Source organism: Halichoeres trimaculatus, unplaced genomic scaffold (genome assembly GCF_033239565.1).
Source record: "Halichoeres trimaculatus isolate MK-OKI-2021-1 unplaced genomic scaffold, fHalTri1.1 fHalTri1_scaffold_4, whole genome shotgun sequence".
Taxonomy (NCBI): Eukaryota; Metazoa; Chordata; class Actinopteri; order Labriformes; family Labridae; genus Halichoeres; species Halichoeres trimaculatus.
In genome coordinates, this window is record NW_027437182.1 from 33535770 (window position 1) to 33558728 (window position 22959).

The following is a 22959-nucleotide window of genomic DNA, read 5'->3' on the forward strand; positions in this document are numbered from 1 at the left end:
TAGACAAAACAATATAATAGAAATAAGCCTGATGCTAAGTGGTTGTGCACAAATGTGTTACAAGCACACAGCATAAAATAGTTCTGCCTGTTAATAAATCAAGTGAAAGTTAGTACATTTGTAATTATCTATAAAACACTTTTCTCATACGGAGGTCATAAATTCTTACACTGACATATGGCACCAACATAGAAATGAAGTGTAAAAGATGAGATGGTCGCAGCCCCTTAAAGTCTGTCATTTAAAAAAGAAAAAAAAAAGACAAAAAACCCCAACAAAATCAAAAACAAAATAAAAAAATGTACAATAAAATAAAAAGCTCAAAAATTGCTGATTGTGCTAAAAAAAAACAAAAAAAACAAAACAAAAACAAAACAAACCTCAGCACAGTTTTTATTTGTAGATGTTATGATGAGTAACAGCGCCCCTAGTGGTAGTGAAACTTTTTTTCACCACTGAAAACATTCCCCCGTCGAAGTTTTCGCCGCTGGCTTGGGATCAGTCTTCCACGGCACTTCCCCCTGGAAACATCCCACAAACTGATCTCAGACCAGCTCAGCCCACGGCTCACACGGTGACGGTCCTCCCTGCATCTTCCTACCGGCAACGTGGCAGGTCTACACACTGAGAGTATCCTCACATGTAAACAGCAAATCAAGGACTACAACAATGAAGTGAGGGTGACTAAGAGGAGACTTCCTGTGTTTGATTCCTCTAAATCAGGCTGAAGATGGACGTGATTTCATGTTTACAGTGTTGTCGGACAGCAGCTGTCAAACTCCTCAGGGCGTGCTCCTGTTTACCTACAGCTGACTGAGAGCACACAGGCTGGGATCCTCTGAGCTAATATTTACCGGACATGAAGGATTATACTCACCTTTAATAACTGAAGGTATGTGTTTGGTATGGTGTGATTTATTACCTGTTATATGTTAAAGTTACAGTATTTCTAGCACCATTCCCCCAGTAACTGTGACGGATCATCTGGGTCAGTCTCTGTGAACTTTATCCTCCTGTTATCACTCGGGTTTGTTATCAGCACATGCTGTGGCTTTCCTGAGGACTGATGTGGCACTTTTTAATGTACTTTGACTGTGTCTGCCATTTCTGTTTGCACCTCTCAGAACTGTAAACTCCACCTTCTCATTATTTGTGGGGCATCATGGATCCCAGAGGCGACCCCAGAGGTCATCCCAGGCAGGACTCGGGTCGTCACTCCCACAGAACCAAGGACAGAGAGGACTACTACAGGTATGCTCATCAGGACGTGAACCAGGGCTACCCACCACCACCACCGCCGGACCCCAGAGACAGGGACAGGAACTGGGCTCATCCTGAGGCTCAGTACAGGAGTCAGTACACCAGCCCTCCTGTCAGACAAGACCAGCATCCTTTCAACAGTCAGCAATATTATCACGGCTATGGACACCTGGAGCACCAAAGACCCCTGTCCAGGTGTGTACACATACACACACTTCTCCTTAACCAGTTTGTGTTTGTATGAAGAGATGAAACACATGATTGTATTTTTTTCTGTTGATTTGTTTTTAATGTAAGAACTTAACATATTTACATAAAAAAAATAAAAAATAACAGTAAGCTGCAGTTAATTCAAATTTTGATACTATTTACCTGCCTTAAAAAATGTGCGATAGGTACAGCATTATAATATGAAAACTTTAGTCAACAAAATTGTTGAATATTTAGAAAAATGCTCATGGGCAGAGTTTTCTGAGGTTCCTTGTGAGCAGAGAAGGAGAGTAATGGGTGGAAACAAGCTCTGTTTTTTAAGATGAAAGATACAAGCGTCATGCTGTTAAATTGTGAGGTTTGTATCTAGAATTAAACCAAATAAGGCTGATGGAGGGGGTGTTTTGTCAACAGCGAGGGAGGGTTTTTGATGGTTTTGGCGAGGAATATTAAGCCGAAGATTATGATGTCTGATCTATCACAGATGAGCAGCAAGAAGTTTGTTTGCATCAAGTTTTTATTTCAGTAAGGGGTTGAAAAAGTGATGAGTGTGGTGGAGATGTAGATTTGGATGTCATCGGCATAATGATGAAAATAGGAGAGCAAGTATAGAAGGAAAAGGGGAGGACCAAGCACTGAACCCTGGGGGACGCCTTGGAAAAGAGGAGCAGTGAAGGAGAAGCCTGTCAATATGTTGACTGTTTGAGAGGTATTATCTGAAACAAGTCAGGGTCAAGAGGGGAACGTGGTGTGGTTGATGGAGCCAAAAAAAAAAAAAATAATAAGACAAAAAAAGCAATTCTTTGAATGCAAAAAGGAAGAAATTTTTAACACTGATACAGCATCATTCTGTGTTAGGGGTTGAAGGATACAGAGTCAAAAAGAGTCTTGTTGTTTTCAGGCATGGGTATAGCCACTGGGACTACAGAGACCACTACGAGCACTATGGTTATTATGACCATGACTACTACAGAGGACAGCATGCAAGACAAGGTACAGTCAGAAGATAAGGAATCTATTGTTAAAATGCTCTTTTTCTCTGTGTGAAGAACGAATGTGATGGTGTTACTCTGATCGTACAGATGCAGGTCAGTGGGGTCCACATGAAGCCTGGAGAACAGACCACTACCATGACAGAGCACACAGACAGGAGCATTCAGGAAGCTCAAACCCTGAGGAGTACAGGTAAGGGAGTTAACTCTATACAGATTTGTGATAACAAGTTTTTTTTATTTTCTTCTCAAACATATGTTCATCAACTGGCCTGATGATCCTATAACTGTGAACTAAAGAGGGGATTTTGTTTACTTTTTCTTATATTATGCACTTAACCATCAGTTTGTGTACACTCTTTCTTTAACCATCAGCACTTAACCATCAGTTTGTGTACACTCTTTCTTTAATTAGACTTAAGTGCAGGTATTTCCAGAGACAGACCCAAGGTTCATTTTCATACAGCCCCCAGCTTTGATCTTATAATGTATTATTCAATGACACTGAAGATAATCTAGTTCTAAATGATGTGTATTTTACATTTTCTGTCAAAGTCACAAACCAAACCAAAGTTTATCCAGTAACTTCTCACTAATCTACATCTGGACTGTGCATAGGCTACTTGTATAAAACTAAAGCTCTGTACATTCTGCAGACACTCAACAACCTTTACAGCTGACGTCTTTAAATGAATGGTTTTATCATGATGTGAAAATGTAAATGTTTAAAAAAACTCATTAAGAGAGAACAAGACCAGATTTAAGTAGGGATGGGTACCTTTCACATTTGAAACGAAACGGTACCAATGCCCGGTACCTGACAATCGGTACCAGTACTCAACGGTACTAATTTTCGGTACTTTTTTGTGTATATGTTGTTAAAAATATCAATTTGTTTGATAATAAAATGTCAATTCTTTTCAATTTAACATATTTATTCTTCAGTATATAACCTTATTATGCTGTGTTCATGTCCAGCATGGAAAATCGCCTACTCTTCCACTCCCTCACAGTCACAAGGATGCATTTAGGTACCCAAACGTGGTACCTTTTGATTTTACATGAATCGGTACCCGATACTTTTGACAGAATTCGGTCGGTACCTATAAAAGTACCTAATTCGGTACCCATCCCTAGATTTAAGTTATGAAAAGGAGCAGAGAAGCAAATTTTCTCATCATTATCAAAACATTTATTGTAGCACGTGAGCTGTAAGAGTTCTTGAGTTTCTGCATTTGACAGAAAGTGAAAATCTCAGCCCCCGCAAAAATGAAAGCTTGAATAAAGTTTCAGTGTGTGTGTATTTCAGAACGCCTCCTTTGCATTGTTGGTTTGATAATCCTTGAAAGCCTGGGTGTGGATCAGATTGATCCTATCTAGTTTTTCTTGGGTAAACTGAGATGAAAGTAAGATAAACGTAAGCTGTATTTCCTGATTCTTTGTGGAAAAGAAAGTAGAACAAATCTGGAAGTTTTATCTGGATTAAAAGTTTGAACAACAGACGTCTTTATAGTGGGGTGCGCAAAAGGAAGAAAAGATTAGCAATGTTTTTGTGAGTGAGCCGACTTAATCCCTCAGATCACAAACAGAACTTCAGAGTGATGTAAAACCAAATGAGAAAGCAGTGTTTACTGGCCTGCATGGAGATAAAGGTGATGGTTTTATGGTGCCATGACCTGATCAGGTAGCACAGTTGTGTCTCATCAGAAACTACTGAAGGTTGAACAGAGTCCAGGGTAAGGTGTGCGGCAGAGTTCAGGGAGGAGCCTTTTGTGTGTTAGTTCAGGTAAGGTACCTGTTATTGTTTAATGTGATGACTCAAGTCAAACCTGTGCTGCTTATTCCTGCTCCAGACAGTGAACTTAAAGCAAAGTTGTGACAGCTACACGTGTAAAAGAAGCTCCAGTTTAAGAGTAGGAGCGATTATTTTTTCTGCCACTGTAGAAAAAAGCAAAGTAAACATTATGCTGTGTGCTTTTGTTTATTAACCTACAGGTATGACCAAGGGAGGGACAACTCCCAGCATTACTTTAAAGACTATGAGGAAACTCCCTCCAGAGACAATGAAGAGGATTTCTCTTACAACCCAGGGAATTTAGAGAGTTCCAAAAACTCAGGCTTGTCCTCCAGCAGCTATGAACTCAGTCAGTACATCAATGGAGCTGAAAACAACGACCCTGTCCCCTCCTCTGATGCAGGTAAGAGTGTAAAACCAACTATTTATTTCCCTCTCAGGTCAGCCTCGCTCAGCGTTGATGATTCTTTCTTAGTGCCTCAGATATCAGCTCCTCTGAAGTTCTCCATCCCTCATGTGGTGGTCAGCTTTGGGCCTGCGGGGCAGCTGATACGGGTCAGTCCAGGTCTGTCCACACAGGAGAACATCAGTCAGCTGGAAATCCACAGTATGGAGGTTGGTTCAGATAAGATAATATGATTTTACTTTTAAACCATCAGTGCTGTTTTTCTAAAAGACCTTAGGTGATGATTCTTGTCTAAACTCAGGTGATCCTCAGTGAGACAAAGGAACAACAGGAGATGAGAAACTTCCCGGGGCCTCTAAAAAGGTTTTCATTTTGATTAGTGTTGATTTAGTATCAGCTGAACATCATTAGCAAATTATGAAGAAGAACTATGAAGATAATATTTATATCCAGTTTTAAAATCCTCTGTTCATTTATGTTTCTTTTGTTTTCAAAGGGAAGATCTGCACAAAGTAGATGCTATAGAGTTTGCCCAGCAGAGGGCAGTAGAGTGCATGAGAGATGACAAACTGCTTGATAAAACATCTGCTGCCCTCTTGTGGAATCTGTTGATACTGCTCTGCAGACAGAATGGAGTATGTAGACCAGTTTAACTCTTATATTTCAACAACTATGATCTTTTTTTTTCTGATAGAGGGTTCATGATTAATTCTGTCTTTTTCAGCAAATTGTGGGCTCAGATATTGCAGAGCTGCTGATGCAGGACTCACGGTCAGATGGGACCTGGGAGAAAGCTCCTCCAACGCTCATCGACTTCAGTGAGGGGTTGACTGCTGAAGACCCTCCTCCAAAAGGAGACGACCTGCTCACAGGAGACGAGAGCAGCTTCAACCCTGAAACATCTGCAAAAGCTCTGCAGAGCTACACCAAGCTGCTGCTGGCTGGGAGGAAGAAGGTTCATATAATTTTCTCTCTGACTTATTCAAAAATATTATCTGATTTAAGACATGCAGGTGCTAAAAAAGGTCTGAATTGATTTAAATTAGAATAAGTAGCTGCTGATGCTTCTTTGAACGTGGTCTTCCTTTAATTTGGCTTTCAAGAGATACTTAATGAAAAATCGGACAAATACATAGTAAAGTATGTAGTATTGGTAAAATTGGAGGCCACTGGAGTACAGGGAACTCATTGTCATGTTGAAGAAACCAGTCTAAGATGATTCCAGCTTTATGACATGGAGCGTTATCCTGCTGGAAGTAGCCATCAGAAGATGGTACACTGCTCATAAAGGGATGGACATGGTCAGCAACAATACTCAGGTAGGCTGTGCACTTTAAACCAGGCTCAGTTGGTACTAAGGGCCCAAAGTGAGCCAAGAAAATATCCCCCACACCATTACACCACCAGCAGCAGCCTGAACCGTTGATACAAGGCAGGATGGATCCATGCTTTCATGTTGTTGACGCCAAATTCTGACCCTACCATCCGAATGTGGAGCAAAAATCCAGACTCATCAGACCAGGCAACGTTTTTCCAATCTTCTGTTGTCCAGTTTTGGTGTTGCTGTGTGACTTGTAGCCTCAGTTTCCTGATCTTAGCTGACAGGAGGGTCACCCGGTGTGGTCTTCTGCTGCTGTAGCCCATCTGCCTCAAGGTTGGACGTGTTGTGCGTTCAGAGATGCTCTTCTGCAGACCTCGGTTGTAACCAGTGGTTATTTGAGTTACTGTTGCCTTTCTATCAGCTCCAACCAGTCTGTCCATTCTCCTCTGACCTCTGGCATCAACAAGACATTTTGTCCCACAGAACTGCTGCTCTCTGGATATTTTCTCTTTTTGGGACCATTCTCTGTAAACCCTAGAGATGGTTGTGGGTTAAAATCCCAGTAGATCAGCAGTTTGTCAGATACTTAGACCAACAACCATGCTACGTTAAAAGCCCCTTAAATCTTCTTCCTTCTCCATCGTGATCCTCAGTTTATACTTCACTTATTAATCTGTTATCTGTAGAAACACTGGATGAGTTGATTAGCTGTGGACATCTTACTGTGTTTGTATCTGAGAGTTTTCTCCTCTCATCTTCTTTTGTGTTTTTCAGGAGGCCTTGGAGTCGGCTATGAGCAACGGTCTGTGGGGACACGCACTTTTTCTGGCCAGCAAAATGGACAATAGATCTTACACCACTGTGCTGAACAGGTGAGAAATGATGAAGTCATCTGAAACGTGACAGCTTTACACACAGCAGTGATTTATGAGGAACGCTTCTTCAGGCTAAACCGTGTCTGCTTCCCAGAATCATGTCTGTCGCTTTTTATGCAGAGTATCAACCGCATTAGTATCCTCAGCCGTCTGCATGTGAAATGTAATCACATGCAAGTTATTTCTGTGCTTCTGAACACGAGGTCAGCACAGGACACACACTGCCTCTGAAAGGGGTTCCCTCATAAATAATGCAGGAAAAGGAGCATTTCTCCTCAGGGGGATCCATACAGTCACATCACAACATCTTCCAGAACGGACATGTGATGAAATGATTTGTTGAGAAGTTTTACACGAGTTCAAATTAACAAGACATGCTGCATGAGAGGTGAAAGAGGCACGTGAGGACTGGATTGAGTTAGGACAGGGATATCAGAGTCAGCTGACCTGAGGAAGAGGAGGGAGGGTCGTGTCTTGGCTTCACGAGGTAAAGAATTTCACTAAACAGCTTCAAAGGATTTTAGTTTGCTGGCTCAATGTCCAGCTTCTTTGAAAATGATCTTGGTATGGGTGTCTAGTAATCTCGAATACGCTCTTGAAGAAAATCTGAAGACTGTAAGCAGGTTGTTAGAAGAGCTTTAAAATGTGAACAGGAGCAGGACACAAAAAAGAGAGTAGGTGATTTAACAAACACTAATTCCTTTTTAGAACACCCCAGTTTTTTTCATGTTTTAAAAATTGAAAATGATACAGTTCAATGTCTCATTGTGCCTGGATTAGAACAAATAAACAATTAACGTTTTAAAAAAATCATGTAATCTGTTTCTAAACCCAAAAACTTTCTACATTTTGGACCCATTAGCCTATAACTCGTGGCGTTCTTTTCTACAACAGAAATCAAATTTTCAGAAATTTCTTCCCAAAACTGTTTCAGGAGAAGTTTCTCTAAATGTTGGCCATTGGTAGGTTTCTTTGCTTTCAGTCTTTTGCCCAGTTCATCCCAAACCAGCTCCATAAGGTTTCAGTCTGCAGACTAACACAGTGCTGGTAGTGCCCTCCATGTTTTAAGACTGTCAGACTTCCCCCACGATGTTTAAATTTGAGGTCACACCCTGAGGAACCATCCTATCTTTAGCCAACTCGATGTATGGCGTACAGAAATCCTGGTGTTGACGCAAAAAGTTTAAACTTTGATTCCATTGGTGGTGTTTCATGGCCCAGCCTCCTTTTCTTCTTCTGCCTCTGTCTTAGTGATGGACGTCTTTCTTTCTGCAGTTCCACCTTCCAAAGCTGCATCTCAAAGTCTGCTCTTCATAGTAACTGAAACTGAGACTGTTACACTACAATCTCCTTGAAACTGTGAAGATGAAGCTGTTGATTTGAGAAACTTGTCCTCTGATTTGGCTTTGGCTCTGCCAGACCTCTTCCTGTCAGAGTTTCCAGTCCCAGTTTGTGAGTGTCTTTGGATGCTGAAGGAAACTCTCCTCACTGAGCTCGCCTTAACTTTCTTTGACTTCATTTCCCTGTAGGAGAGATCTATTTCTGTGAATGTTCTGACTCTCTGTCTCTTTCTTTATGATTTTCCTTTGTCCTACTCATTTTTAGAGCATTAAATGACTTTCTGCAGAACAATACTGTTAGATAATGCTTACCCATAACCCATGAGGGTCTGGTACAACGTTGTGTTCAGCTCTACTTTCATACACACAGAGATGTCTAGAAGGAATTGAGAAAATATGGGACACCTGTAGCACCAACTTTCAAGGCTTGGGCCTTGTACACATGTTGCCAGGTATTTTCAAAAACATAACATCCTACCCCGCATTCACTTTTAAAAATACTTTTGTCTACATGTAACTGAGAAAATCCACCAGTAAGTGAAGCTTGAAGCATGCCAAACTCATACGTGGCAGTGTATTTCAAACATGAAATCTGTGCTAGCCAATCAGAATTAACCCCCCATTGTTCAGCTGTGGCGTTTGAAACCATGGAACCTGAGTTTCCCAAAGTCTTCACTTTGGTGAGAGTTTTCAGAAAACATCTTTTTCAGTGATGTAAAACTGAGGTTTTTTTCTTGATGACAGGCCTAAACATGAATTAATATATAATTCTATGTGTTGACATGGCTCTGATCAATCTAATGCAGGACAGCTTTAAGTTGTTAAGGGGCCTTTTTGTATTATTATGAAATGTTCATTATTTTTCAGTTTTAGGTAACTGTATGTTTCTTATTCTTCTTCTCCTCTGACAGTTCACCGCTTACTCTTGTACCATTTAAAACTTTTTTATTGGACTTGAACTGCTTGAAATATAACAAATACTGGGGTGCTCTAAAACTTTTGACATTCATAATCCTGAAAGGACAAACAGGGTTAAAATTCATTGACTTTTAATCCTTTGACTTCTCAAATGCTGTATCAGTTTAAGATGAATAATCTCTACAACTATCAGATAAATTGCCACTAAATCCCCAAACTTACTGTTTCATTTTGTTACAAGATCTAATGTGTTTGAAACCAAATACAGACCGAAATGAAACTATTGATGACTTTTTCTTTTGTGCTTGATGTCTATCGCTGGTTAGCACATGCTTGCTTCTTTACATTCCAAAAAATATGTACATGCATGGTTAATATTATACTTGGTAAAGGGCAGCTTTTTCATCTTGTCTTTGAGAGTTTGACAACTGTATTAAAGGAGAATAATGCATGAGTCCATTTAGAGACATGAATCTACAGAGGAGGTGGGATTGACTGACAAACACTGGTCCTTTAGAGGGTCTTGACATGTTTTCTTAACTTCTTGAAAGAGGATGATGAAAGATGATCTGCTAAATGCAATCTGCTGCCTCACCACTAGATGACACTTGATTCTGCAAACATGCCCATTAAGCTCTGAGATGATATGGTTGTAAAAATTCAGTAAGTGCATTTGGCAGCAGTCAGAAATGAGAGGAGGGCTCACGTGTGCTTAGACTTATTATGACTTGTGCCAAAGTCCCGAGACCTCTTGGCAACAGCTCTGTATCGAGTATTTCTGTCTTTAATTAAGAGTTTTTAGCAGTTTAACCATGAAGCAACAACAGATTCTTGTTTTTTTAACAGATCAGTTTATAAGCATGCTCAAATGAGTCACTGCTATGTGTTTGTCTGTCTCAGTAGAGAAGTATTAAATGATCTGTTCAACATCTCTTCACTGACTTCTTGTTTTTCCAACTTTGTATCAGCATCTGCGTTGTTATAGCTCACAGAGGGAAGTGATGGTATACAAGAGGCCATTAACACTTCACTGTAAATAACGTGGCTGGCTCTACAATAAGCCCAATTGAATGTCTGCGTCAGTCACAGTCACGTTTGCGTGCAGAGTGAGGGCTCAGTCTTTGATAAGGAGAAATGTTAGCGCTGTATCACTAAACTAAAATTTCCGTAAACTATTTATCACGTAACCTAATCCGTTTTTCCAGGCTATTTTGGCCTCAGCAGTAATTCCCACAGCAGCATATGCCGCTGGAGGAATGCCTGGGGGGAAGGGTGATAGTTAGCCTAGACGATTTTGATTTGTGATTGACAAGAGAGGCAGAATTTGAGCTATCAGCTGGCGTTTCACTCCTGCAGACACAGAGAAGCAGCAGCAGTCTGTGGGCTCTGTGAACGGGATGGCTTCTGCTTAAGTGCTGTGCAGTGCTGCTAGCACACTATAAAACTCTGAATATGATGTGAAATGACACAGACTCTGTTTTTGACAGGTTTACTGGACAGCTAACAGCCAGTGATCCCCTCCAGACTCTCTTCCAACTGCTGTCTGGGAGAACTCCAGCTGTAGCCATGGTAAAACACCCAAAACATGAACTCCTCATGCAGATCAGTGTTCAACATTTCAGCTGAAATATTCTGAGAATGTCAGCCCACCTCTGTTTGTCCAAGATGTGATTGTTATGATGTGTTCTCAGAGCTGTGGGAAAGAGAAGTGGGGTGACTGGAGACCCCACCTGGCCGTGATGCTCTCCAATGAGACAGGAGAGCCGGCTGTCCAGCAGAGGAGCATCATCACCATGGGAGACACTCTGGGTAATGATGCGCACATCAACAGGCTGTAACGTGGTAACATCACTGATATATGATCTGAATGTTTTGTTTTCTTCTCCACTCTACAGCCTCGAAAGGCCTGATACAGGCTGCACACATGTGCTACCTCACTGCAGGTGTTCCCTTTGGGGTGTTCACACAGAAGGCACAGAGACTGGTTCTCCTTGGCAGCAGCCACAGGTGAGCTCTTCTCTCACCTGATGCCCTTTAGAGTAACAGTCAACCAAACTGATTTGTCCTGCTATGGTCTTTGTTTCACCCTACACTTAAAAATGGGGCCGCTAACTAAAACACATTGAACCAGTGGAGAAAGATCTACCTTCACCATCCACTTTATCAGGTTCAGCTGTTCAGCTGTTCAGCTGCTCGTTAACACCAATATCTAATCAACCAATCACATGGCGGCAACTCAACGCACGGTAGACACAGTGAAGACAAGGTGCTAAAGTTCTAAATGAGCATCAGGAATGGAGATGGAAGGTGATTTAAGGGACTTTGAGTGTGTCATGGTTGTTGGTCTGAGTATCTGCTAAACCACTGATCTGCTGGGATTTTAACCCACAACCATCTCTAGGGTTCACAGAGAATGGTCTCAATCAGAGCAAATAGCCAGAAAGCATCAGTTTTCTGGGGCTAAATGTCTCATTGATGCCAGTGGTCAGAGGAGAATGGACAGACTGGTTGGAGCTGATAGAAAGGCAACAGTAACTCAAATAACCACTGGTTACAACTGAGGTCTGCAGAAGAGCATCTCTGAACACACAACACGTCCAACCTTGAGGCAGATGGGCTACAGCAGCAGAAGACCACACCGGGTGACCCTCCTGTCAGCTAAGAACAGGAAACTGAGGCTACAATTCACACAGCAACACCAAAACTGGACAATAGAAGATTGGAAAAACGTTGCCTGGTCTGATGAGTCTGGATTTCTGCTCCACATTCAGATGGTAAGGTCAGAATTTGGCGTAAACAACATGACAGCATGGATCCATCCTGCCTTGTATCAACGGTTCAGGCTGCTGCTGCTGGTGTAATGGTGTGGGGGATATTTTCTTGGCTCACTTTGGGCCCCTTAGTACCAACTGAGCATGGGTTAAAGTCCACAGCCTACCTGAGTATTGTTGCTGACCATGTCCATCCCTTTATGAGCACAGTGTACCCATCTTCTGATGGCTACTTCCAGCAGGATAACGCTCCATGTCATAAAGCTAGAATCATCTCAGACTGGTTTCTTCAACATGACAATGAGTTCCCTGTACTCAAATGTCCTCCACAGTCCCCAGATCTCAATCCAATAGAGCACCTTTGAGATGTGGTGGAACGGGAGATTCTCATCATGGATGTTCAGCTGACAAATCTGCAGCAACTGTGTGATGCTATCATGTCAATATGGAGCAAACTCTGTGAGGAATGTTTCCAGTACCTTGTTGAATCTCTGTCACAAAGGATTAGGCAGTTCTTGGTCCAACCTGGTGCTAGCAAAAGTGTACCTCTGAAGTCTTGGTGGCTAACAGGGACTCAGTGGGACACATGAGTTTAAGGTCTTTCTTTCAAACTTTAAATCTTTGGATAAAACTAGTTATCAATAAATCCTTACAAAGAGCCTTGAAAGAAGTGTAAAAGAGTTTTTTGGTGAGGGATACTTTTATTGATTGTAACAGGGAAGTGTTAGCTGAGATAATTTTTCTCTTGGTATGACTTATCCTTTTGTTTTTCCTCCTCCAGGCAGTCCTTCCAACACTTTGCGGCGAACTCTTCTATCCAGTGCACAGAGCTGTACGAGTACTGTCAGACGCTAGGAGACAAATACTTTTCAATACCAACCTTTCAGGTAGCTTCATTTCCCTGACATCTCCAGTCACAGTTTCATCAATAATAAACTTTACACATGTAAATGTGATGCTGGGTGTGTCTGTGTTGTGTTCAGGTGTATAAACTCCTGTATGCTTGTCGGCTGCTGGACTGTGGGCTGGCGTCTCAGGCCTATCATTACTGTGAGGTGGTGGGACAGGCCATCCTCAGAGAGCGGGAGCCTTTCTTTGTGCTGACCGGAGAGGTCATCAAGGTATTTACACACAGTCCTACAAAAAAATACAGCACACTGTGTATCAGTTTTACTTAAATACACTTTATATCTCTGTTGTTTTCAATCTGCAGCTGTCAGACAGGCTGAGACACTCTGAGGGTCAGTTTGGAGAAGCTGGGGTCAGCGGAGAGGTACAGGAACCGGACTGGCTGAGGCGACTTCGTGCCAGGTTTCACAGCATACAGGTGCTTGTACCAAGCTTCTCAAAGGCTTTTATTTCTAAACTCTTCTGTGACATAAGAATTGGATTAATAAAGCACAAGGATAAAGTGCTGAGGTGCTGAAATAGTGTGCTACTCCTTCCAAAAATGAGAGGGTAGATCTTACCACTTAAGATTTTAAAATATTATAAATACCATTAACATTTTGGGACTTGAGCTTTTCAGAAATTTGTTTCTCCTTCAGGCCAATGTTTTCTTTGAAAAAGCTGAATTCCTCAACAACAGAGCTTGAATTGTGTAATATTGTCTCATATGTGGAAAGTATCAGCACTTGTCAGCACTAACCTTGTAATTTCACTGCTATTGAAGGCTCTGTGAGGACTTTATATTGATCTAGAAATAGTCTCATATTTATATATTGTCCTGTTTATAATCCAGGATTTAAAATGAGATTATCAGCGTTAAAAACACGTTATGTTTAGATAAGAGAACATGAATCTTTTTCAGGCACATAGACATAGAAGGTTTCGAAGTGGGATGCCAGATCTTTGTTTTTATCTGTTGAAAAGGATTTCTTGGATTTATTTTGTTGTAAAGTTAGACACAGGAGCTGGACTGTCAAAAAGAAAAGGAGGTCAGAGCAGATGAAAGATAAACAGGAGAGTGATAGAGCTGGATTAATGGGTCTTTGTGCAGGGCTAAAACATGGGTTGATCTGTTTGTGCTAATGTTCATTCCAACCCACAGTCAGCAGTTATTCTGCAGTGGTCTATTCAAACTTGAGAGTCTATCATTAAAATGAAGAGTGAGGTTACATTAGCTCTGCTTGGTGAGGTTGGAGTTGGTAGATGATCTCTGGTAGGACATAAACAGGATTCACTAACATTACATGTTACAGACACGTCTCAGAGCACCGGGCTGTGAGGAACACTGAACAGATAGTCTGCTCACCTTCTGGACACTTTCATCTTTCAGACTACAGATAAAGACATTACCTTGTTGCTTTGCATCCTGGGAAAAGTTGTCTTGAACAAAGAAAGTAGAGTAATAAAAAGATCTGCTTTCCTTCATTAACAACAACTGCATCTTGTCAAGACAATGGGTGATGGTGATCATGGGAAATGGAGTCTTTATCTGAAAGAAAAACAAAAACTACTCATTTCAGCCAAAGCTGTCACTGCACCTAACTTTAAATGGACAGTCCTCACAGCATCTTTAAGGTTGACACCAAACCCATTTAGTTACTGCAAAATCTCCTCTCTATGTCTCTCTTAATTCTTTTCCATCAAAATAGAGGTTATGATTGTTGAATAGTTATCAAGCACAGTTTGCATCTACTGTGATTTATTAAAGAGGGTGCCAGGTCTTGTTAAAGTACCCACATTTATTTAAGCCAGGTTCTCTTCACATTAAAGACTGTTAAGATTTCCTCACGCCATAATTTAACAGATGAAAGAAAAGTTAGTATGCCAGCAGTTTTATCACAAATAAGGTGCTGCTGTGTTCCGACAGAGCTCCTGCAGCTATCATTTATCCTTTTTCAGATCTAACCGAGGTTTCTTTTTATTTTACTCAGACGGGGAGTTATGACTGCACAGACACATACCAGGCTGAGGAACATGCTTCGGCCCATGAGGATAGCAGAGCTCGCTCAGGTATTTTAAGGTTCTTCACCGTGTACATTTTTAAATAGATACTAATACTTATATGATACAATATTATGCTATATGTTTAGAGGGATGAGTTAGCTGGATGCGCGCGCGACTTTGGTGCAGAAGCACTGCTTAAAATGGTTTGTCAACTGACGTGGAGGAGCTAACCACCAAAAAACACATTTTTGAAGTAAATATTAACACTTATACACATGGTAAACGGCGCCCAGGTTTGTAAAATATCCAGTTCACCAACAGAACAAGAAAACTACGTCCAGAGAAATGCAACAAATTGGGCAAAGACGGCATATTTGATTATTTACCCGCGACGTCGCTGGTGTTTCAGTGTAAAGTGTGACCCTGTTAACTGGTGACTCTCGGCCGTAAATCACTGATACTGTCGGCTGAGAGTCACCAGTTAGCATGGTCGCTATTAACTCCAAAACACCGGTTGCTCTGTGACGGTCAAACTTGTTAGACGTTGCCTCTGTTGTATAGTGTCGTTTATAAAAAACTGACCACAGAACAACCGTACATTTTTATGCTGCTAAAAGGTTGAATTTAGTGTTTAACAAATGCTAACTACTCTGAATGAATAGAGCTAAACCCTGCTTCTGCGGTCAAGATGCGTGCGCATATTTAAGATGACGTAGATAATCCCTCTATAATAATACTGTGTTGCTTTCACGTTTATTTTATTACAGATTCAGACCTGCGTGACTTGACCCAGGACATTCAGAGTCCAGTGCCCGAACTCCTTTATTACAGAGGCTCTGAAGATCAAGAGAACCTCTGGCACCCAGATGAAAGGCACCCTGAGGAAACAGCAGCTTCCCCATGGGACATTCAGGGAGCTCAGGACTGGTACCACACATGCAACAACATGCCTTCCTCCTGTCTGTCATTCAGCTCTGACTGCATGTGATGTCCCGTCCCAATGGTCCCTGTTATGTCACCGCCTTCTCTCTGTTGCTCTGTTGCTCTGTCCAGGCCACCTGCCACTCATCCCGTGCCAGTAACAGAGGTTTATGCTGCCCCAGTGCAAACAGTGGCTGCAGTCCAGGACTTCAGTTATCATAACACAGATAGTGCCGAAGTCAAAGCCGCTTTGCCACATTGTCCGCAGAATAATCTGCCATCAGCGGCTGAGGGTGGGAAATGTTTGACAGCAGCTTTTCCTTTCTCTGTCCAATTTCACTGTGAGGAGTCAGACTGTGCATGATACTCTGATTTCATTCCTTTTTCTAGGGGCTGGAGTGTTTTATGGAGACAGCGCAGTGAGTAGATTTATTGATATTAGGTCAAACAGAATAATAGCATCCTTATGATAAGATATATTTTTGCTTAAGATGTTTTTAAAAAAAATAATGTCTTAATCTTTGAAGATGGGGGGTCAGATGCCTGAAGTCAACACCAGTCAGCTGGAGCAGAGGCGGCAGAGCTTCCCTCAACATTCAGGAGCCTCTGAGGTGACCAATGAGCCTCAGGAACAGGTGAGAGGAGCCCTTGCCATGTGAGACAACCCTCAACAACATCACAGTCTTTCACATGTGTCCTCTTATTCCTTTTTTTTTTTTTTAGCAAAACACCAAAGGGGGATGGTTTAGTGGTTGGTTCAAATCTAAACCTAAAGATATACCAAAGCAGAGCACACACCAGAAGAGTCCAGCTCAGACGGTAAGAGTCAAATACAGCTTCATTTTAGATCCAATCATGTTTGTAATCTGGTGATAATGATAGTATCTTATTTTATTTGTATGTTTTCTTAAAAGCTGACACCCAGTGCTGGCTTCAGTCCTCCTCCACCCCCTTCCAACATCTCTCCTGGCATGTTTCCACCCCAGTCTTCCCCAGCAGGGATCAATCCATTCTCAAGGAAAGCAGGTGGGTGAATTTTTTTGTTGTTTATTTTGATACGTTCGACACATGCACTCATAGTTTTGAGATTTCATCTATTCAATTCATGAAAATATTGCCAAATTCCACATTCTCCTTTTACTATGGGAGATATCTGAAGTAACTGACCCTCCTGCAGGAGCCGTGTTTGAGCTGTGTCCCTGCCATTAACACTTACAGTTGCTGACCAGCGTGTCTAATTTCAAATTTTGGCTAAAGCATAGTTTCTCTATAAATACCCGTGTCTTCTCCACAGGCCAGCAGCTGGGGTAGAAACCACACGCCTGTGTCACAGGTAAGAAAGCAACAATATTTGACATACTTGAGATTTTCTGTAATCTTTAAATCTTTTGTGTTTATAGGATTGCTGACACCACTAAAACTCAAGGAGGGGATACGTTACTACCTGTCCGACTGACCACAAAGCTCCCACCTCTCCCCTCCGAACACGTCTTTTTTAAGGATGTTCTTTCACACGGCCAGCTTTGCAACGACAAGTATCACAGAAACAGCTGAGGTGTGCTTCCTTTGAGCTGACAGAGGAGCTACCGGTGGATGCAGGACATATTTTAGGAAAGGGATATCTTAATTGACCTCAATAACATTTATGTGTCAGGGATTTGATGTGGAGCTTTAGTGTGGCACAGGAATATTTGGGAGTGGTGAGCAAAGTCTGACATAAGGGGTGATACCACGAGATGGGAGAGGAGGAGGGGTGCTGTTAGGAAAGATCTCTTCAAGGCAAACAGCCAAGTAGTTCTACACATGGAGCCAGCAGACGCTTAAAGGATAAAACTGTTTATGTACTGATAGTTTCTACAATGACTTCATCTGAAAAATCTTTTTTTGTGCCCGCATCTGTTATTTTTGGGGCTGTCAAACAATTATTCACTTGGTTATCTAGAGTCAGGGCCTTGGTTAATTCTAAAAATTGCACATTCTTTTAGCTCCTCCTCTTCATTAAACTGAAAGAGTTTTTAAGTTTTTAACGCTCTTATGAAAATAGGAGGGACAAATGTGCTTGTTTCAAGCAAATGTATGTCCATTACTGTATTCTTCAACAATCTGTAACAATGGCAAATATTGTCTAGATAATGCTCTAGAATAACCTCAAAGATACTTAATACTCGAGAGTGTAACAAGACAAACTCAAGCACGACAAGCAACAGTAGAGTTCAACTTTACACTGTAAAGGTTAATAATCAATCTTTGTCTATATAGCGCAGAATAATAACAAATATTACCTCAAGACACCTTAAAAAAACATTGACAGGTTTAGACCGGCAAGTGTTACAGTGGTTGCCAACTATTTGAACAGTTGTCATATCTAAGAGGTTTCAGTTGGTTTTGTTGAATTGGCTATTAAAATACCCATTAAACGTACAAAATATCTTTTCTATAAACCATAGAATAATAAGCCATCATAAGCAGATTTAGGTAATTTACCTTTTAAAAAGGAACTTTGAAAATGACAGACCTCAACCTCATCCAGCAGATTTGGCCTGAGTTACAGAAGACATGGGATAACATTAGTGTTGAACTTCTAAGGAAATAATGACACTATGCCAGAAAAGTAAGTCTCAGTTCATCTGGTATTTGTTGTGCACAGAGTGACCATCTGCAAGACAAAAAAAGAAAAAGTCAGTACTTTCAGATCCGTCAGATGTTCTAATAACTTTTGCCACCACTGTCTATTATTGTCAAAGACCATGAAGACAAGATAAGAAATGTGATCGTATCTGAACCAGGGATGGGTACCAAATTAGGTATTTTTTTAGGTACCGACCAAATTCTGTCCAAAGTACCGGGTACCGATTCACAAAAAATCAAAAGGTACCATGTTTAGGTACCTAAATGCATCCTTGTGACTGTGAGGGGCTTGAAGAGTAGTTGATTTTCCATGCTGGACATGAACACAGCATTATAAGGTTATATATTAAAGAATACATATGTTAGATAGAAAAAAAAAAAAAAATTATTACTAAACAAATTGATGTTTTTACCTCATTGACACAAAAAAGTACAGAAAATTAGTACCATTGAGTACCGATACTGACTGCAGGTACCAGGCATTGGTACCGCGTTGTTTCAAATGTGGAAGGTACCCATCCCTAATCTGAACCCACCATGAGTAGAGACCTTTGCAGCATTAAGAAAGTCACAGTGGTAAGAACAAACTTCCTTTAACAAACAGAAACCTCGAGCAGAACCAGACCCATGCTAGACAGACATCTGCTGAGACCTTGATGGGGTTAAAGATGGATGATAAGCCCATAGTTTGGATGTTGTAGTGACTATGATGGTGAGACTAAAGGCATAGCAGCTGGAGTCATGTCAGCAGGCTGTCTTCAGCAACAGTCCAGAGGAATTTAAAAGATAAGAGAGCTCAGGGACTCCCAGAGAGATCTATGGTTAATAACTTGAATGGTACATTAAGGTCTCAAGGTAGTGACAACTTAGAGGTGGTCCAGACCTAATCCAGCTCTCACTATAACCTTTATCAGAAAGGGAAGTTTTGATCCTACTCCTTAAAGTACCGATGGTCTGTTTCCAGGTTTAGGGTTATAATCACACAATTATGAAGCATTAAGTGCGTAATTTAAAAATGAAAGCCTTGAATATTAGAAAGCCTGAGTGATGACAATGCCTGTTGTTCTGGCACATTGTAATGTATATAAAGCAGAGAGCTAATATTTGTTACTTGTAAACATGCTTTAATGTAATTGAGATGTTTTAATTTGTCATATGGCGTTTTTTTTATGTAACACTGATGGATTTTTATACCTCTGTATAAGCACAAGATATGTATTATTTACCAGTTCAGTGTCATTTTATATAAGAGTAATTTCTTTGTATCATTAAATGACTCTGACCTGCCCATAGATTTTTTTTCTTTTCTAATATTTTTTCATTTCTAATATCAAACCATAAACTGTACATACATCCTGCCAGCAAAGGGGCACCAAGAGGGGGACATTTCACTTGATGTACTCAAGAACACGGCAGGTGCCATCTCCTTTTACCATTACTCTGCAGTTGCCAAGTGTGAGTGGGACATACTGGTCTGGAATTTAGCACACACTGACAGGCACAGGGGGAGTCACCGCACACTGCCGGCCAGAAGCTTTTTAATTAATGACTGTGGAGAGAGGGTTTTAAATAGCATCTGAAAAATCCCCTCAAGCTGTTGATTTCTGATGCAGGTACAGGCCAACGTTTCTCTGATCAAACTTTCATTCAAAAATTTGATCCTCTATTGGCGGCCATTCTTTTAGGAGAAAAATAAATAAAAGCTAAAGGTTTGAGTTTGAAATCAGTGTCTTTTATTGAGACACACTGAGTTTTTCAGCACTTTTCACATCTTATGACATAAGTTGGCAGTTTTTTAAACTATTTAGAGCACAGTAGAAGTTATTTTACATTGAAACAAGTAGTTAAGACATCCAGTAACAAATAATCAAAATAGCTTTGCTTGTGAATCAAATTGTATCGTTAGCACTGTGAGTATAAGATGTGTGTCTTCTTAACATAGCAACCTTAAAATACAAAAAAGCGATGAATAACTAGCAGCAAACTTCCCTGAACCATTTAAAAATGTGTCCCCTGGTAAAAGGAGTGGATATGACCACTCTGTGTCAAAGTTAAGAAAAAAAAAAAAGTGCAAGTTTCTGACATATGCATCTGTCCCTCACCGAAACACAAGACATACTCCACTGAGACGCCCAAATGTCCTGTAGTCCGGTATGTTGAACTTCTGCCTCCAGATAAAGGTGACAACAGCAAAAAAAGTCACATTAAAGGTTAAAAATACAAAATACTATGACCTACAATAGAGATTTTAAAACAAGTTGAACAACAAAGTGAACAAAATAAAACAAGAATAATTCAAAAGATGTTTCAAATTTGCGTTTCTGTGACCTGAGATAGTAAAACGAGAAGCACTCTGCTTCTCTTTTGGCTGACTTCTACAAGTCTACGGTTTCTCTGTGGTAGTAAGAGGCTTTCTGAAGGTGTCAGGTTTTCTTTTGGTAGCTTTTGCGGTAGAAAAACTGCACTTGTGAATGGTTCGCATTGATTTCGGTGTTGAATTATGTGTACGACAAAAGCGTTGATGGGCTGGGCACATCGAGCTCCATCTGTCAGGACATCATGAGCCATAATACGTATTACTTTTCAGAAATGGCATGTATGCATGTGTGATAATGACACTGATGCTATAGTTAGTTATTTCAATCCCTGTGTGTCCGTGATTTCAAGGCGAGGAAGTGATGAGCCTTCTGAAATGCAATGCTCAGTGCCTTTCCTAATTGAACTGGGTCATTTTATCCCACCGTGGTATTAATAATCAGAATGAGCCAGACGTGCAGATATATCATTAGCAGAAATTCAACAGGATAAACTTACAGTATTTCCAAAATGCAAAGTAGCAATGTTGAACTGCATTTGTAATCTTAATAATCTTGTATACTCTTGAGCATTGCACTATTAAGCTGTCAGATCCAGGGCCAAAGCTCTGTTTGTGTGGTAATTTGTTTCCTACAACATTCTCATGGGAACCCAGCACCACAGACCAATATGGAGGGTGCATAGGACGTTTTAAAGCACATGTATGTACATGTCATGATTACATACCTTCATATGAATAAACTGGTGCCCTATGACCTTGAATGGATCCAAAGTTTCTGAACTGCATGGTTAAAATAGTTACACCACATTGAGTTTAGAGAGCTTTATCTGTGTGAGAAGAAGCAGCTCAGGATGTTAACCGTGTCTTCACACATATTCAGACGTGTTTGTCTTTGTGGTCCAGCATATGCTGTGCAAGCTTGGCTGCACACTGAAAGGATTTGTCACATTCCACACAAACAAAGATCCTCCCAGCACAGGTTTGCTCCTGGTGAAGCTTCAACGTGGCTAAATGGCAGAAGTTCTTGCTGCAGCCCGTACAGCTGTGTGGTTTCTCTTTGCTGTGGACGTACTGGTGACGAACTAGGCGGGAGGCCATGGCGAAGGCCACGCCACACTCTGGACACTTGTGAGGCCTCTCTCCGCTGTGAATGGCCTCGTGTTCGACCAGGTTGGAGGACTTTGTGAAACACTTGGAGCACACTGAGCAGACGAAAGGGCGCACTCCTGTGTGGATTTTTCTGTGCTCCGCCATTCGACTGGCCAAGGCGAAGGTCTTCCCACAGTCAGGGCAGGAGAAGGGCCTCTCCCCCAGATGCTTACGCTCATGTCTCTGTAAGGAAAGGGGTTTATTAAAGGTCTTGCCACAGTGCTTGCATGGGAAGGGCTTGTCATTGGTATGCATGTTCCGCTCATGCTTTCGCAGGTCAGAGGAGCGAATGAAATCCTTCCCACAGGTGTCACAGACGTAGGGCTTTTCACCCGTGTGGGTGCGGATATGCTTGCGGTAATCTGAGGACCAGATGTAGGTCTTGACACAGAAGGGACAGTGATAGGGTCTTTCACCTGTGTGTAGACGTTTGTGCTGCTGCAGCGTGCCCTGATGGGAGTAGGCCTTTCCACATATGTCACACACATGCGGCTTGAGACCAGTGTGTGTTTGTAAGTGACTCTGCAGGTTGCATAACTTCTTAAAAGCCCAGTGGCAGTGTGTGCACTTGAAGGGACGCTGGTCTGTGTCCACTTCTCCACGTTTTTTCATTGCCACTAAAAGCCTGGGGATCTTACTGTCATCAGACTTTTTAATTGTTTTCTTAATGGAACTACTTGTCACATTCTTCTTTTTGGTCTTATTATTGTTCCTACAAGACAAATTATCCTCAACATTTCGTTCTTTGAGCTTAGAAACCCTCTGAGTGACTGAGGCATCTTTCTGTAGCTTATTGTTCTTAAAGTGTTTGGTGCAGCTCTTTTTCTTCTTCTGTGCAGCCTCTAAGAGCTTTTCATTGGAGGCATGTATATCTGTGTTCTCAGTGGCAAACTCTTGTTTCCCGTGGTCCGGATCATCATCACGTCCTGATTCCTCTCCAGGTGAAAGCTCTGCAAACTTCTCCATAAGAGACCAGTTTGGTGTTTGGGGATTCAGATAAAGGATTCCACTTTCACTGCCCTCAAAAAACGAGCTCACACCCTTCATACTGTTTGTGTCGGTTAAAATATGTCCATCTGGGGAGGAAGGGTTGACACAATGCTCTACTTGATCTTTCATGATGCTCCTCTTCTCAGACGTCACTGATAAGATTTCATCAGCCAT

At 41.3% G+C, this 22959-nt stretch overlaps 2 protein-coding genes across 2 annotated transcripts; one reads left to right on the plus strand and one right to left on the minus strand.

The window, feature by feature from the left end:
• Positions 1 to 655: 655 nt before the first annotated feature.
• sec16b (SEC16 homolog B, endoplasmic reticulum export factor) lies at positions 656 to 17421 on the plus strand. The gene is made up of 25 exons (XM_074668653.1): positions 656 to 892; positions 1125 to 1455; positions 2372 to 2463; positions 2553 to 2655; positions 4458 to 4660; positions 4733 to 4872; positions 4965 to 5026; positions 5160 to 5298; positions 5388 to 5618; positions 6759 to 6856; positions 10605 to 10686; positions 10809 to 10926; positions 11013 to 11124; positions 12670 to 12775; positions 12872 to 13009; positions 13102 to 13215; positions 14768 to 14846; positions 15548 to 15707; positions 15834 to 15994; positions 16092 to 16120; positions 16229 to 16336; positions 16425 to 16520; positions 16616 to 16727; positions 16996 to 17034; positions 17102 to 17421. Exons 2-24 carry the CDS (start codon positions 1163 to 1165, stop codon positions 17010 to 17012), a joined length of 2793 nt encoding a protein of 930 aa, XP_074524754.1. The 5' UTR covers positions 656 to 892; positions 1125 to 1162; the 3' UTR covers positions 17013 to 17034; positions 17102 to 17421.
• A 4101-nt stretch (positions 17422 to 21522) lies between these two features.
• znf648 (zinc finger protein 648) lies at positions 21523 to 22959 on the minus strand. The gene has a single exon (XM_074668697.1). It carries the CDS (start codon positions 22957 to 22959, stop codon positions 21523 to 21525), a length of 1437 nt encoding a protein of 478 aa, XP_074524798.1.